Consider the following 15,175-nt stretch of genomic DNA (forward strand, 5'->3'; position numbering starts at 1 on the left):
CTCGATCCTTTCCCGGCTCTCTGCCGTGATAGGGGAGGGGCTGGATTCCCCCCCTCCCCGCTCCGATCCGCCAGCCCTGACTGGCGGAACGGACGGGCGGGTACAGCTGGCTCTGCCTCTAGATAGGCAGAGCCAGCTGTCACTCACGCAGCTGGGCGGATCCTGGCATAATTGTCGGGATCCGCTATCATTCCTCGTTTTTTCTCCTGGCTGTCTCTCCTTGCTCCTCTCTTTCCAGGCTGCCTCTCCTCGCTCTCTCTCTCCTGGCTGTCTCTCCTTGCTCTCTCTCCTGGCTGTCTCTCCTTGCTCTCTCTCCTGGCTGTCTCTCCTTGCTCTCTCTCTCCTGGCTTTCTCTCCTCTCTCTCCTGGCTGTCTCTCCATGTCCACATTCAGTAAGGTGTTGGACCTATAGATTGCACAATGGCTGGGGTCCTTGCCCCACTTTGGAATAACCCTAATGTGTAGGGTGGTTGGTATAGCAGCCTCTGGGGGGGAAAGGGGGGTCTTCTTGAAGGTTTTATAGTAGTGAAGAATCGGGCAAGTTGGGCCTGGTCTCTTTCCTGTTTTAAACTGAGAAAGTGCTTTGTGTACTTTCGGTTGTATTGGGAGATCTAGGTTATGTACAGTGTTTTAGGCCTGGTTCACACCTGGGCGTTTTACAGCGCGTTCCTACATGCTGTAAAACGCTCTTTGTGAAAACCAATGATAGCCTATGGTCATGGTTCCCACCTGGGCGTTTTACAGCGCGTAGGAACGCGCTGCAAAACGTCCTACGCCCAAAGAAGCACAGGAGCTTCTTTGGGGTGTTTTCTGTGCGTTTCCATTGGTATTCCCGAGTGTGGATCGGGGTTAACAAAGCGGTAACCCCGAGCCACGCTCGGGAATACAGCGTACAGGTCTTACCTTGTCCGCGATCCCCGCTGTGTCTTCGGCGGCTGCCGACTTCCGGGTTCCGTCCCTTGCGAACGGCCGCGTCGCAGGGGGGCTGAGCCGGCTGGAAGTTTAAAAGTGAAACTAAAAAAAAATGTTTTTATTTCAAATAGAGAAAATAAAGCAAAAAAAGATCTAAAAAACGCTCAGGTGTGAACCCAACCTTGGGGGCGAGGGACAGAGACCACAACCCCATCTGCTTGTTTATGGGGCCTTGACCAACCCCCCAGAGCCCATGGGATTGAAGCATAGGAAGTAAGAGTAAGTTTGGGGTTGGTCCCATTAGAGGCTTATTTGAGTAAGAAAAAGAAACGGGAAGAAGGAAAGGTGAGAGGTTAGTGTGGGGACTGTATACATCTGAGAGGAGACCTCAAGTGTATAAAAAAATTAAATATACAGAAGTGGGAGCAGAGAGCTTTCCCACCTGAAGAGGAAGGCTGGATTACGTCAGCCTGAATGATTGGATAGAAGCTGTGTAGTGTGGGACTTGGTCTAGCAAGGCCCTCAGGGGAGAGGTCTGATGATGTAGTGAAGGCATGTTATCTTAAATGTGGGTAGAGGGGAATTGGTGGGGGTCTTGTCAGGTAGATGCAGAAATAGGGAATATTTAATAGGGAAATTGGTGGGGGTCTTGTCAGGTAGATGCAGAAATAGGGAATATTTAATAGGGAAAAAGTAGGCACACGAAGCACGGTAAAAATCGGTAATAATAAGTGATATCCATAAATAATGAAGAATAGGTTTAAGAAATCATTATACAATTTGGCGGTAGTGCAGTATCATCTAGAACAGAACATTGTAACTATCAGAAATAATCAAGTATTTGCTGCCTGCCCAAAGGCGTTTAGTCCCACCCTAAGGAACAGACCTCTCATGGGAATCTTCAGTATATTGTTGTGCTCCGGGAGGTCAGACCCCTCACCAACTGGATACACAGAATGCATTTGAAATCATTCATGAAAAGTAGAACTGACCTGAAAATTGTACAAACGCATGAGACGCTAGTTTATTTGTATGGTGGGGTTATCTACAGAAGGTCAAATTCTTGCAGTAAAATCTTTCGGGGATGGCAGTGGAACAGAGTGGTATGTGGTAGGAGTCACGGCAGAGAGACGAGCCCCAGAAGGGGTGCAATTACAGATGTGATTTAAGCAAGGAGGGCATAGGGTGCATGTTCATTAGCCCGATTTAGGTTAGTCTAGGACAGCAGTCCTAAGGATTGTACAAATGGAAGTGAATAATAATAGGTCACACTATCTCCAACACAAGTTTGTAGAGCTTAAAGAAAGAGAAACAATATAGGTAACACAATAAGCAACAATAGGTTGGTAAATGATAGGAGGCAAGCATAAAATTAATATACAGCATAGCTTTTGTAAATCGTAGACTAGGTAACTAAAGTGGGAAGGGTAAAGAAGTAGTGCATAAACTCAATCTAAGTTTTGTGTGCCGGAATCCTGTGGGGTTTTAGCTGCAGGTGTGTTTGCGTTCAGTCTTTCCCTTATTGGTGAGCTAACTAGTGCCAAATAGGCTAAAGATTTCCCTGTATGTGCTGGAGATCCTCTTTTAAGCATCCATCTTAGTCACAAGCCGAACCATGCCCCCTTATTTGTAATCTTTTTATTTGCTAGTACACTACTAGTTTATTACTGAAGCAGTGCATCTGTATGTATGCTTTTATAGCTTAAGAGCGTTGTGCTCCCTGTTTTAGGTGGGAGTTTCCACATCTTCATGTTCTGTCTTGGAAGATTCCAGGAAATTGAACTACCAGGTAACTAACTGTAAATTTATAATTCTAGGTTTCAGTTCCAGAAGTAGAATTAAAAGCTGGGCTTGCATTAAAGCCAGCGGTTTACCAAGTGACCGTAACGGATAAACAGATTATGAATGTTTCCTTCTCGCAATTTATGGCTTCAGTCTCTGGAAAAATGTCCTGTCTAGGTATGTTGTGTTTTCTTTATCAACAAATGTTGAAATTTTAAAAAGGGTCATATGTTTCTAAAGCCTGCATCTTTTTGTTGGATTCTGTCAGTTCCTTTTGTGACCGAACTTAACTTCATAGTTAACGGTATTAATGTACTCAGGGCATGCAAGAGCCCTGGGACAGATAGGGCAGTGAAAAGCCAATGTCTGCATAAGGCAGTTTCACTTTAATGATATGCTGACATTTACCTAGTGAGTAAAAACACTGTAGCGGAGGGGGAGCTGGCTCGGAGGTTCATGTTCAGTCACTGACCTTGACCCAGAGCACTCAATTTTCCCAGTCTTAATGTGTGCCCTGGATCAGTGTCTTCAACCCCTTTCGCTGCATATGGTCGCAGCAGCAGTGCCCTGTAAGCAGACTCCCAGCTGCTATAGCAACTGGGAATCTGTGTAAAGCTGACTGTCGGCTTTATACTGGAATTGATTTGGGCGTGATGCCATATTTTTTTTTTCTAGTGGCGGCTTTACAGCTGTACCTTTTTAATAAAACCTGCCTCTACACCCCCTCCTAAGATAAAGATGCTAAATGCAGACCTGAAATGCATCATAGTCCCACATGCCCTCTGTCATACTGGGTAGTGTTTGCAGGCTATTTTTGAGCCAAGTCTCTGCTGTGATGTTTAAGCATGTACCACAGAGCTGTCTACCTGTTAGTACTTTATTTCCTATATAGAAGTTTTACTTTCAGACCAAAAAAAGCAAAACAACAATAAAAGTAATTTAGGAAACAATGTTTTTTTTAAATTTCTGTTTCCATTATGCTCAGATGCCTGTGGTGACCTCACTGTAACATTGCAGTCTATGAGCCGTCAGAGAGATAAGCGCACCCTGCAGATTACTAGCAAGACAGAAAGTGCTACTTTTGATTTCGAGGATATCCACCCTGGAAAATACAAAGGTAAGACAAGTGGTATGAAATATGGTTTTTAAACAGGCATTCTAATTCCCTATTTTAAAGCAAAATTGCAGGTATTTGCCTAGCACTCTGGGTAGCTTTGAGTTCTAACGGAAGTTATGTAATCTTTCTGTGTAAATGCCCGTCTAAACAGCAAGGACGAGCTTCAGGCAGCTTGCTTGAAGCCCTTAACCCCTTCATGACTGAGGCCCTTTTTTAAATTTTTGCACCCATGTTATATTCCACATTTTAGGCCTGAAAATGACGTAAAACCCCCCAACATTATATATTTTCTGAATGCCAAGACCCTATAGAATAAAATGGTGGTAGTTGAAAATTTTTATGTTGCGCAATATTAGCGCAACTCCTTATTAAACCCCAAAATTTAGTGACAAATTTAATGCCCCAAAACACAACAAATTACCCATTTTTTTAATGAAATATAAAAGATGAGGTTACAACGAGTAAAACGATACCCAACATGCCCAGTTTACAGATTGCGTGCGACCGTGAAACGGCGAAAAACTGCAGTACCCCAAAAAGTCAATCATACTGTTGCGGATGCCGCGTGGTCCCCAATATAGTGCAGACGTGAAAATCCGGCGGCTACCGCACGTTCGCGGCTATATAATGGCCGCAAACGATTGGAATCTGTGCAGTTGTTTCACATATAGCATTTGCGTCCTGCGTGGTCTACCGCACGGGAAACGCAAACACTATGTGAATGGAGCATTTGAATTTACATGAAAGTGTTACAATAGTATCTTCTTCTGGGAAGCACTACGATTAATCCTTCCTGTGTTTTTGTTTTCAAAGCAAGCATTATCCAAGAAGACTGGTGCTGGAAGAATAAATCTGTGGAGTTTGAGGTTACAGAAGAGAATGTTGTTGGGGTGGAGTTCAGACAGACTGGCTACATGCTGAGATGCTCTCTTTCACATGCTATAACCCTGGTAAGTCAATTACTTTAAGCATAGTGCAAAAGTATTTGGCATGTTAAATAGTTCACAAAAATGTATGTCTTAGACTGTCGTTTTATGCCTTTTGAATTAGTGCGCCAATAGAAAATAGTGTTTTTCAAAGTTACAAACAGTTCTTTTGCAATACCATACGATATTTAAATGTTCTTAATGAAATAAACTACCTGTTAGGAGAGGTGAGGATACTGAGGCACTTCAAAACTCCTGAGGTAGGGCTAAATACCCTCCCAGCATCAGGTGGAGACTAAATCAGCAGGTACTCTATTTTCTAACACTACGATAGGAATTCTCTTTCCAGTACAAACTCATGAGCTATTAAGATATACTGTATATGCTTAAGCTTTGGGGTATGTCTACAAACAAGTGCTCATAAACAATACCATAAGGATATATAGTCCCAAACTGATTACCTTGAAGAGAAACAACTGTGTACAGAGAATACAAATGGCCGAGGGACAACCATACTAAAAAGTTGAGATTGCTGTAGATGTGGAGGGCAGTCTTGCACAGTGGCAAAAGTGAGCATAGCAACAAGACATAAGGTGGTCCTCCTCCACCCGCATGGTCTCTCCTAATCAGAAGTTTTACACACATGTGCCACCAAGCTCTTCTGCAGTAGGACAAATAGGTGAATTTGAGGACCAGTAATGCAATAGTCAGCCACGGAAACTTAGTCCAGCAGATAAGAAATGCATCAAGAGTACTACCTTTTTAACCACTTGCTGTCCAGAGCAATTTCTTAATATTTGCACAAGTGATAAAATCTAATTTCTCTCACGTTCATTGAAGGACACAGGGAACAGATCGGAGATCATGCACTGTAGGGTAATATCGCCACCTGCAGGAGAAGGACGCTAGGCACAAAACTAAAGACCAATTACAGCCTAAGGGCGGCCCCTGCCGGTGGCCAAACCCCCCACCTGCTGACAAGTCTCCAGTTTTTTGCCTAGCGTCAGGAGTAAGGAGCTAAGAATATTTTCTCGGGTATTCTTACCTGCTTCTTCCTGTTTTTTTTTTTTTCCGGAGGAATCTTCTAGCAAGTGTTGTCCGGGCGACAGGCTGGATGTCTCGGATCCTTGGAGTCTCCCCGGGACGACCAACGAACGTATGCAGATCCGCTCCGGTGGGTCGGCTGCGGCAGCCCCGCTCCGGCGGGGTGGCCTGTGGGTTCGTCCCAGGGGGGTGCAACCTGCGCTGCTGTTCAGCATGGAGGTGTCTGGACTGCGGATGGCCCGCTTGCAGTATGTATGGCGCTGCGTGGGACCCCTGGGGGTGGTGGGGGGGGGGCGGTATGGGTCTGTGGGGACCAGGATCTGCCTGGTCTCCCTTTTGGCTTCCTGCCTCCCCTCCTCCCCCTCCGTCAGTCTGGGGTCACGTTGGAGGTGTTGGGCCCTGTGGGGACTTGCCTGGCTTCCTGGCCGGCCTGCGCTAGCAGCTGTGGCTCCCTGGGGGTGTTTTTTGCGGCGATTCGTGGCGGGCTGCCATGCGGGGGGCTTGTGTCCCCTTGTAGCCGCCATGTTTGGTGTGGGCGCGTGCGCCCTCTTCCTGACGTCACTTCCGGCGCGCCGTTCCTGGGTCCCTGTACTTGCGCGTCACCCGGCCGGATCGGTCTTTCTTGCCGGGACGCGGTCGGGTGAGGACACATTGGGACACTGGGAGTCAGGTGCTGTAGGAGGGTCGTCTGCCTGCGGGAGGACAGTTGCTGGGGGGCGGTGCCTGCTGGGGACTCCCTAATTGCCTGTGGCTCTGTATTACTGGGGCATGGACTGTGGGGACGGTCTGGACGCAGTGCCCTGTGAGGGCTGCGGCCTCTCTTCAGGGACCTCTCCCACGTCGCCTCTTTGTGCAGCCTGTGCTTCTGCGCCCCTTTCCCAGTCTCCCTCACTGCCTGCGGGTTCTTTGGTTGTGGGGTCTGCTGGCGCAGTGTTATCCTTGGAGGTTTTTTCCTCCACTATGGACACTTTTATGTCCCGCATGGAGCGCGCGCTGGCGCAGCGCCCTCCAATGAAGCGCGCTTTGCCGGCCCCCTCCCCGGTCCTTTCTGGGGATTCGGAGGAGGAGGGGGAAATTTCTGCTGCGGCAGCGCAGCCCGACCAGGGGGACTCCTCCCTGGCGGAATCTGGTAGTGACGACGAGCCGGGGGCCTCCCTTATGGCCCAGGAGCGTGAATGGGTCAAGGCCTTGGTCCGCGCTGTGCGGGAAACGCTTAGGATTGAGGAGACTCCGAGCTCTTCGACGCTTCCGCCGGTTCCGTTTGGGACGCACAGGAGTAGGCGTTCCACTAAGGTTTTTCCTTACGTTCCCTTTTTTGATGACTTTGTCTACAAGGAGTGGAAGCGCCCGAGTAAGTCGTTTTCTGTTCCCAATCGTTTCTCGGTTCGTTATCCCTTTGAGGAGTCCTTCCTGTCCAAGTGGTCCACCCCTCCAGCGGTGGACCCACCGGTTTCCCGCCTGAACAAGGCTACAGTCATCCCGGTGGAGGATTCACCTTCCTTTCGGGATCCCACGGATAGGAAGGCGGAGGCTGTGGCGCGTACTATGTACTCGGTTTCCGGGGCTCTGTTGCGCCCCGTGTTGGCCTCAGCCCTGGTCTCCCAGACTTTGAGTGTTCTACGCGTTCCCTCCGCTGTATCTGTTGCCGCGTCTTCTTCGCAGGAACGCGGTAGAAGGCGTTTCATCCTCGTGGCTCTGGATTGGCCGAGGAGGGCGTGGTACGCAGATGTGGTTCGGCTAGTGGCGGATGTCCCCTGGCGCCTGCCGCTCCGTCCGGATCTTCTCTCTCAGGGTCCGGTGTTCCATCCGTCTTTACCGTCGTTGGCTTTGACGGCGTGGCTGTTGAGAGCCAGGTGTTGAGGGATCGTGGTCTCTTGGATGCGGTTATCTCTACGATGTTGCGGGCTCGCAAGCCCGTGTCGCGAAGGATTTACCATCAAACATGGAAGGCTTATTTTGCCTGGTGTGAGTCGGTGGGATTTCCGCCTCGTTTGTTTTCCGTGGCCAGAATCCTCGCTTTTTTGCAGCGTGGTGTGGATCAAGGTTTGGCTTTGACTGTCCTTTTTCAGCGACCGATAGCCTCCAATGCTTTCGTTCGCACTTTTGTGCAGGGGGTTACACGTATCGTTCCGCCTGTTCGCTCCCCGTTGCCGCCATGGGATTTGAATTTGGTGCTCCCGGTGTTGCAGGAATCTCCCTTTTGAGACTCTGCGTGACATTCCGATTCTGACTGTCTCAAAAAGTGGCTTTTTTGGTGGCGGTCACCTCGGTCCGCAGGGTTTCGGAATTGGCAGCCCTCTCCTGCTCATCCCCGTTGCTGGTCTTGCATCAGGACAAGGTGGTTCTGCGGCCTCGGCTGTCGTTTTTACCGAAGGTGGTTTCGGCTTTCCATCTCAATGAGGACATTGTCCTGCCTTCCTTGTGTCCGAAGCCTGTCCACAGGAAGGAGAAGGCGCTGCACTGTCTGGATGTGGTCCGCGCCATCCGTGTTTATCTGAGTGCTACGGCCTCGTTTCGGGAATCGGATTCCCTGTTTGTCGTTGCAGATGGCCCTCGGAAGGGCCGGGCTGCCTCGTCGGCCACCATCTCTCGTTGGATTCGCAACACAGTTTCTCAAGCGTATGCTATTAAGGGGCGTGAGCCTCCTTTTTCTGTTACGGCCAATTCTACGAGGGCTGTTGGGGCATCTTGGGCTTTTCGTCATGGTGCCTCAGTTTCTCAGGTCTGTAAGGCCGCAACCTGGTCTTCTGTTCACACCTTTGCCAAGTTTTATAAGGTGGATGTTTTGGCATCTGCGGATGCTGGTTTGGGGCGCAAAGTGTTGCAGGCAGCCGTTTGAGGGGATTTTTTGTTCAGTTGGGTTTGTTGTTTCTGTTGGCCCACCCCTCTTTTTGATACTGCTCTGTGACGTCCCTACAGTACATGAGCTCCGATCTGTTCCCTGTGTCCTTCAATGAACGGAGAGAAAAGGATTTTACGGTGAGTACCAAAATCCTATTTTTTTTTCTCTAGAAAACTGCTTCAGACCCCCAAAACAATTGCGTATTTTCTGAAAGCAGAGGCCCTGTACAATAAAAACAAAAAATCGTTGCAATTTTTTGTCACAAGGTATTTGCGCAAATGTTTATTAAACCAGTATCAAACAAGCCCCCCTACGTAATGGCAAATATAATGTGACAGGTCCTCTTTATGTAAAACAAACGCACTCAACAATTTGTCACCAGTTATACAGTAAGGTGCACACGAAATGGGCTTTGAACAGTAAAACAGTAGAAAGGTATCATGGCACACTCGCAAACCAGCGTGTAAAACAACTTGATTCTCTTTATGGAGACATCAGGGGTATTTCAGACCCCTAATGTCACCTAGGGACCCCAAAGAAGCTGATGAAGCAGAGATCTGCTTCACCAGCTTCTTCTCCTGGCTCTAAGAGCCGGAGAATGTACACAGTGACACCAGAAGTAATGGTAATACACATCACTTCCGAGTCCAGTGATCAGAGGAGAGATTAGCGGCTGGAAACTTGCTAATTTCCCAATTATTAATCGTAATAATAATCAATGCATAATCAATAATTTTTTTTTAAATAGGAATTTTACCAGGATGGGAATGGACCAGAACATGTTGGTGTTTATAATTTAACAAAAGGTGTGAACAGGTTCTGCCTTTCAAAACCAGGTGATTTTATATTTTAAATTTATTTTCATTCTAGCTAATTGTTTTCGTTTAAAACGAGGTTTAAAATATATCTAAAAGTCAATTTTTTTTATAGGGTAGGAAATTATTTAAACCCATCAGGTAACATTTTTGGAAGAAAACCCTCTCTTTCTGTTCTAGTGACTCTTCACTGTTCCAGCCTGCTGCTTGATTCTTCCCTCTGGGTGCTAGCAATCTGCTTCTCTCTATGTCTGTCCCTGCTTCTCTTCCCTTGCCTGTGTTGGCATAGACGGTGGAGATCAGAGGTGACACAGACCAAAGCATGCTGCGGACCCCCAGTGGGGAGGATGGAGCTGCAAATTGGGAGTATCCACTGACAGATGGGACAGGTTGGATTCAGAATGGTGAGCAGAGGATCGGTAAATGTGTCACATTGACCAGTTATTCACTTTTCTAAATGAGCCACCAGGGTGATGCGTACTGAACACTCCAATGTTCATTAAAAACTGAGGAGATCATGAACACCAAATAGGTGTGAGGCTTAATTCCAGATTTTTGCATAAGTTGCTTATTTACAGTTTTGCGTACCATAAATTTTTTATTGTTTTGCAAAAATGCACAATATAAATGACAAATTCTATTTTATTTGTATGTTAGATTTAGTAGGAATTGTGTAAGTAATGTTGTTTTATGTGTGCGCTGGTAATGATTTTAGTGCATTTTTTATCTAAAATATATTTTTTTGTTAGCACCATCTTTGTATTCCATCGGACCTGTGCTTTCAGAAAATATATAGTTTGGGGGTCTTTTATAAACCCTGGAAGCTGTAAGTTGAATCATGCATCCAGGGAGAGTGATTGATTCCTAACCGCATGTAATCGTATCATGTTGGCATAGGCCAACACAGGCATAGATATACGATTTTATATGCGATGTTCCGGCGTTGAAATGCATCGACTATCACCTGATCATTAACTTGAGCAGGTGACAGCTGCCACTTGTAAACAGCAGATTAGGGATTCCTGCTGCAGGAAAATGCAAGTTCCTGATGCAGAAAACCCTAATCGCACCTACAGTTATAGGTGGGAATGGGTCCTAAATCTTACTATAATGTGTACTCTGCCCTACAGTCTAGTTTAAGTTGCGTTTCTGACCTGCCTCCTTAATTGCTACAGTCCAGTATAGGTGACTCGGCAACAAGCAGGCACTTGCATTACATTGTGTGATTCTGGGTGGAAGAGGTTCTGGACCTGGGTTCTGACCTGGTCTAATATACATTGTGGAGTGTCCTTGGGTGTCAATCAGGAGTGTCCTTGGGTGCGCAGAAAATCTTTTAATGACCTCTGTGCGTATGTACATCTACTTTTGTTGCCAACTTCTTGGGGTTCATACTGGTTTTAGATGTTTTGTGCTATGGCATATTCATTTGTACTGTAACTTGAAGGTGTAAAAACAAATCAAGTTGCATTTGTATTTCTTGAAGATTCTTGAATTCTGCTTATTTCCTCTATCTTTTAGGAGTTTACAAAGTCACGCCACGTTCTTGCCATCGGTTTGAGCATTCGTATTACACTTATGACACGTGAGTTTTTTTAGCTTGTTTACTGAAGGACTTTGCTAAAAACTATTTACATTTAGACTGCTAAAATAACTATGTATTTTCCAGGAAAAAAAAACTTTTTATTGTGAGGTAAACACCTTTTATGGGGTGTCTTTGCCTCTAAGAGACATACACAAATTAAGATGTGGCCACTTGTTCGTTTCAGCAAATCATAGCTAACCGGAGCCAAGTAGTCATAGATACGATATGATACAATATGGTTCTCACGATGGTTCCCACAAACTATCAGTGATTTTGAAATGGTACAGATAACTAGCAATTCTGGAAGTCAGCTGTTTGAGGGAATCAACTCACACCCATATGAGCACACACAGGTTTGTCAGATAGCTGCTCAGTTCAAGCCATGCATAAAGAGAGTCATTTCTTTTAATATACATGTGGTAAAATGAAGTTATGACATCTTCCTGCTGGACGTTCTTGGCATCTGAGCTTCTACCTCAAATTCTCACTCCTCTTACTTTTCCATACTGTAAAAATTCTGTTAAATCCAACAGTGAATCTCTGTATTAACATTAGCCATGCTCCTTTTGTGCCTGGGGCCACAGCAGAGAGGGACAGGATGGACAGTTTGTAGGAGATTGATAAATACCTGTTCACCAATCTCTGCTGCACTGAATTAACCTGAAAATGTTTAATACTAAGCACTTCCAGGTTCAAGAGACCCCCTGATGTCTCCATAAAAAAAGCACATGGCACTAGCACTATCACATAGGGGGCTTGTCCGCTCCATTGCGATCGTAATATAGTTAAGTAAAATACATAGAAACAAATGCCTTTAAAAATTAACACTTGCAAAAAACTGTCATTCTATCAAAATAAATTTAATATTTTAGGCTAAAGTGTGGATTTAATTTAAAAAGTACCTTCATGTTGGATCAAAACATTTTTGTAAAGAACTGAATATTGTTGTCTATTCTTTATTTAACAGATCTTCACCCAGTATCCTTACTCTGACTGCAGTGCGACATCATATCATTGGGGCCATATCAGCTGATAAGCTAATGGATGTTACTGTCACTATTAAGTATGTTAACGCTTTGCAGCGTACTTCAGTTTATCCTTCTCAAAATCTGTGGGTTCCTTGTTAACCGAATTTATAATGTGTAGTGCAGAAATGACATATCGTGGGAGTGTAAAATATTTAAACCTCGCATAATATGCATATTATGCGAGGTTTAAATATTTTACACTCCCACGTACTATGGGATCCCTTTTTTAACTTTAGACTTCTAGTACTTCTACTGTTTGTTTTAAAACACTTAAGAGAAAATGCTACTGGAGTAAAAACAATTAGCCCATTCGTATGCTTTATTTCTGAAGGCATGAGGTTTGACAATATACAGACAATTTACACCAAAACCCACAAGCCTCATGCCCACCAACTTAAAAGCACAGAAGGTGAAACTTTGTAGGCCAGGTCAGATTCACTTTTAATTATTTCTTTGACCACACTGTTGTAATTCCCGCACAGGTCTTCCATAGAGAGTGAACCAGCTCTTGTATTGGGGCCCTTAAAATCGATTGAAGAGACGCGCAGAGAGCAGCAGCTAGCAGAGATTGAGGCTCGTAGGCTGGAGAGAGAAAAAGCCAGTGCAGACGACACCGACGTTCAGCCTCCTGTCCAGGAGGTGGTGGAAGAGCTTCAGGGGCCATTTTCTTATGAATTTTCCTACTGGGCAAGGTAGGATGTGCATTATGCCTGTGATGCAGGCTACAGTTAAATGGTGTTTTGGAGGGCTCAAGATGAATGTATGCATGCAATTATATACTTTGTGTTGTCTGCACTCATGAAGATGAGTATTTGTAGTGTTATGGTGATTGATATCTGATAATGATCAGATCTCCAATTTTCTGGCACTGTTCATCTCAAGTGCTTTTGCAATAATCTGTGATTTAAGTCTCTCAACAAACATAGACAAAAAAAAAGCACAATTCTCTCTTGTTCATTGAGGGGCACAGAAAGTCTTAAACCATCGGTTATACTGCAGCCTACAGGAGAAATGGACACTGGCAACAATAGAACTGTAAGCCAGCACAGGATATCCCCTCCCACAACCAGCATGCCTGTTTTTGTTTTTTTTGCTAGTGTTCTTATGAATTCCTGTTCTCATGCTCCCAAATTGGCCTTGCAGAGTGTGATATGCCAACGTTGTTGATCTGTTAGCTGAGGCTCTGTGACCTTTACCACGTTTTCCAGATCTGTTATCTCTTATGGACTGATCTTCCACCCTTCTTGGTCGCTTCCTTTGACTGCCTGACTTTTGAAGTCCAGGTTCTGAAACACAGTGGCATTTTAAATTCTATAATCCTGACCATGTTAAAAACTCTTAAAATTTCCCACAAGATTTATCTTTTATCATAAAAGGCTTTTTGTCACTGGTGTAAGCCTCTGAGGGTTTGTGCCCATGTGCCTTTTTGAAGGCAGTGTTCTTTCTTTCCTCCCAGTTGGGAGTAGAACAACAGTTGGCCCTTAGCATCTTCAAAGGTCAGGTGTCTACATTGTACGTTCTTTTCCTCTAGTTAACCATTTGCAGTGTTGTCCTTTAAGGGCCCCATTAAAGCAAGCTTGTTTCAGATAAAGGACCTACTTTTTTATTTTTTGTTATTTTTTGTTATTTTACCCATAGTGGTGCTTACCCATAGCATTTCACCTTACAGAGGGTATTGTGTTAGCTTCCCTGTGTCTGGATCTGGTTCACCCCAAGGGAAGGTCTCTCCTTTTATCTGGATGTGATGAGGGCTATAAGGATTCCCTATTGGCCACTGCTTCTTTTAGTTAGATGGATTCCCTGTTATACTAAAAGGTCCTAAAAGAAGGTCTCCGGCTTCCAGATCCACTATCTCTAAGTGGGTTAGACAGGTTGGTGTGCAGGCCTATGAATTGTAAGACAAAGTTTCTGTATTCAAAGTGCTTCTTAGACTTCATCATCACTTTTGTACTGCTTGCTAGAACAGGCAGGTGTGTGGTGGGAGGGGCCGTGATCTTAAAGCGGCACGCTTTAAAATGTTTGCCTAGTGTCCATTTCTCCTGAAGGCAGCAGCATAACCTACGTCTCTTCAGAGCCGTGTCCCTCAATGGACAAGGGAGAAAATCTTGTCCATTGAGAGACACAGCCCTGAAGAATTCTGAGACCTAGGGATGACTAAAAACAGTCCAAGCCGAGGGGAGGGCACCATAACAACTAGAAGAAACAGCTCAACAAATAAGGTTAAAAAAAAAACTCAAATAGTTGTTGGAAGGACTTTTCTGCCAAACTAGCAAAAGACCATGTTGCAGCTTTACAAACTTGAGCAACTGAAGCCTGAGAAGCACTAATAGTTTTAGTAGAATGAGCAGAAATAGGAAAAGAGGGTACCTTTATCGCGCAACTCATAACCTTACAACCCTACGAATCAACTTGGAAATAATGGATTTAGAAGCTGAACAACCTCTATAAGGACCTTTCGGCTTACATCTCAGAATTTTTCAGAGCCTCTCAATGCACTTCGAGAAAAATGAATTTTATTGTAAGAACAAAATCCTATTTTTACCTTGTTCTTTTCAATCTCTTGTTCAGATTATTAGTAATTCAATTCTTTATTCATAAATTCACAAGCATTAGCACACACTTGAACACGACTGCCTATTTATTTATCTTTTTCTCGTTCTGTCAGTAGCTTATGCACACTTAACCCAAGCATGATGCTTGTGATCATCTGTCTACCTCTTTAAATATTGACTGCCGCACAGCAGCATGTGTACTCTACAGAAGCCACATACTGCACGCAACCCACATATACTTTGCATGAAAAAAATTATAATCATAAATTAATTATAATTTATTATTTCACCAGGAGCTTTGAGAGAAGTAAATCTTGTCCCTGTCCCATTTGGAATTAGTGCAATTCCACTTCTCTGACAACATTGTAGTGCTAAGGCACTAGAATTGAATAATCGGATCTTACCATCTTGTCTTGAATTGTATTGTAATTGTAATGTCTTCCTTATATCTTATATTGTATACCTTAAATTGTAAAGCGCTGAGCAAACTGTTGGTGCTATATAAATCCTGTATAATAATAATTAAAGAGATCTCCGGTTGCCTGGCACCCTTCAGATTAACCTTCATTTGCAGT

General features: G+C 44.8%; 1 protein-coding gene across 1 annotated transcript in view; it reads left to right on the forward strand.

Annotated features, from left to right (window-relative positions):
- LOC108798330 (nodal modulator 3-like) overlaps nucleotides 1-15,175 on the forward strand; it is a 90,130-nt gene that overhangs the window by 32,009 nt on the left and 42,946 nt on the right. The window contains exons 13-19 of the mRNA XM_018570069.1: nucleotides 2,730-2,871; nucleotides 3,680-3,811; nucleotides 4,625-4,761; nucleotides 9,372-9,459; nucleotides 10,957-11,020; nucleotides 11,988-12,083; nucleotides 12,531-12,740. Coding sequence (XP_018425571.1) covers nucleotides 2,730-2,871; nucleotides 3,680-3,811; nucleotides 4,625-4,761; nucleotides 9,372-9,459; nucleotides 10,957-11,020; nucleotides 11,988-12,083; nucleotides 12,531-12,740 — 869 coding nt within the window. The remainder of the gene's footprint in view (nucleotides 1-2,729; nucleotides 2,872-3,679; nucleotides 3,812-4,624; nucleotides 4,762-9,371; nucleotides 9,460-10,956; nucleotides 11,021-11,987; nucleotides 12,084-12,530; nucleotides 12,741-15,175) is intronic.

The sequence above is a fragment of the Nanorana parkeri genome, unplaced genomic scaffold (genome assembly GCF_000935625.1).
Source record: "Nanorana parkeri isolate BGI_ZX_2015 unplaced genomic scaffold, ASM93562v1 scaffold1451, whole genome shotgun sequence".
Lineage (NCBI taxonomy): Eukaryota > Metazoa > Chordata > Amphibia > Anura > Dicroglossidae > Nanorana > Nanorana parkeri.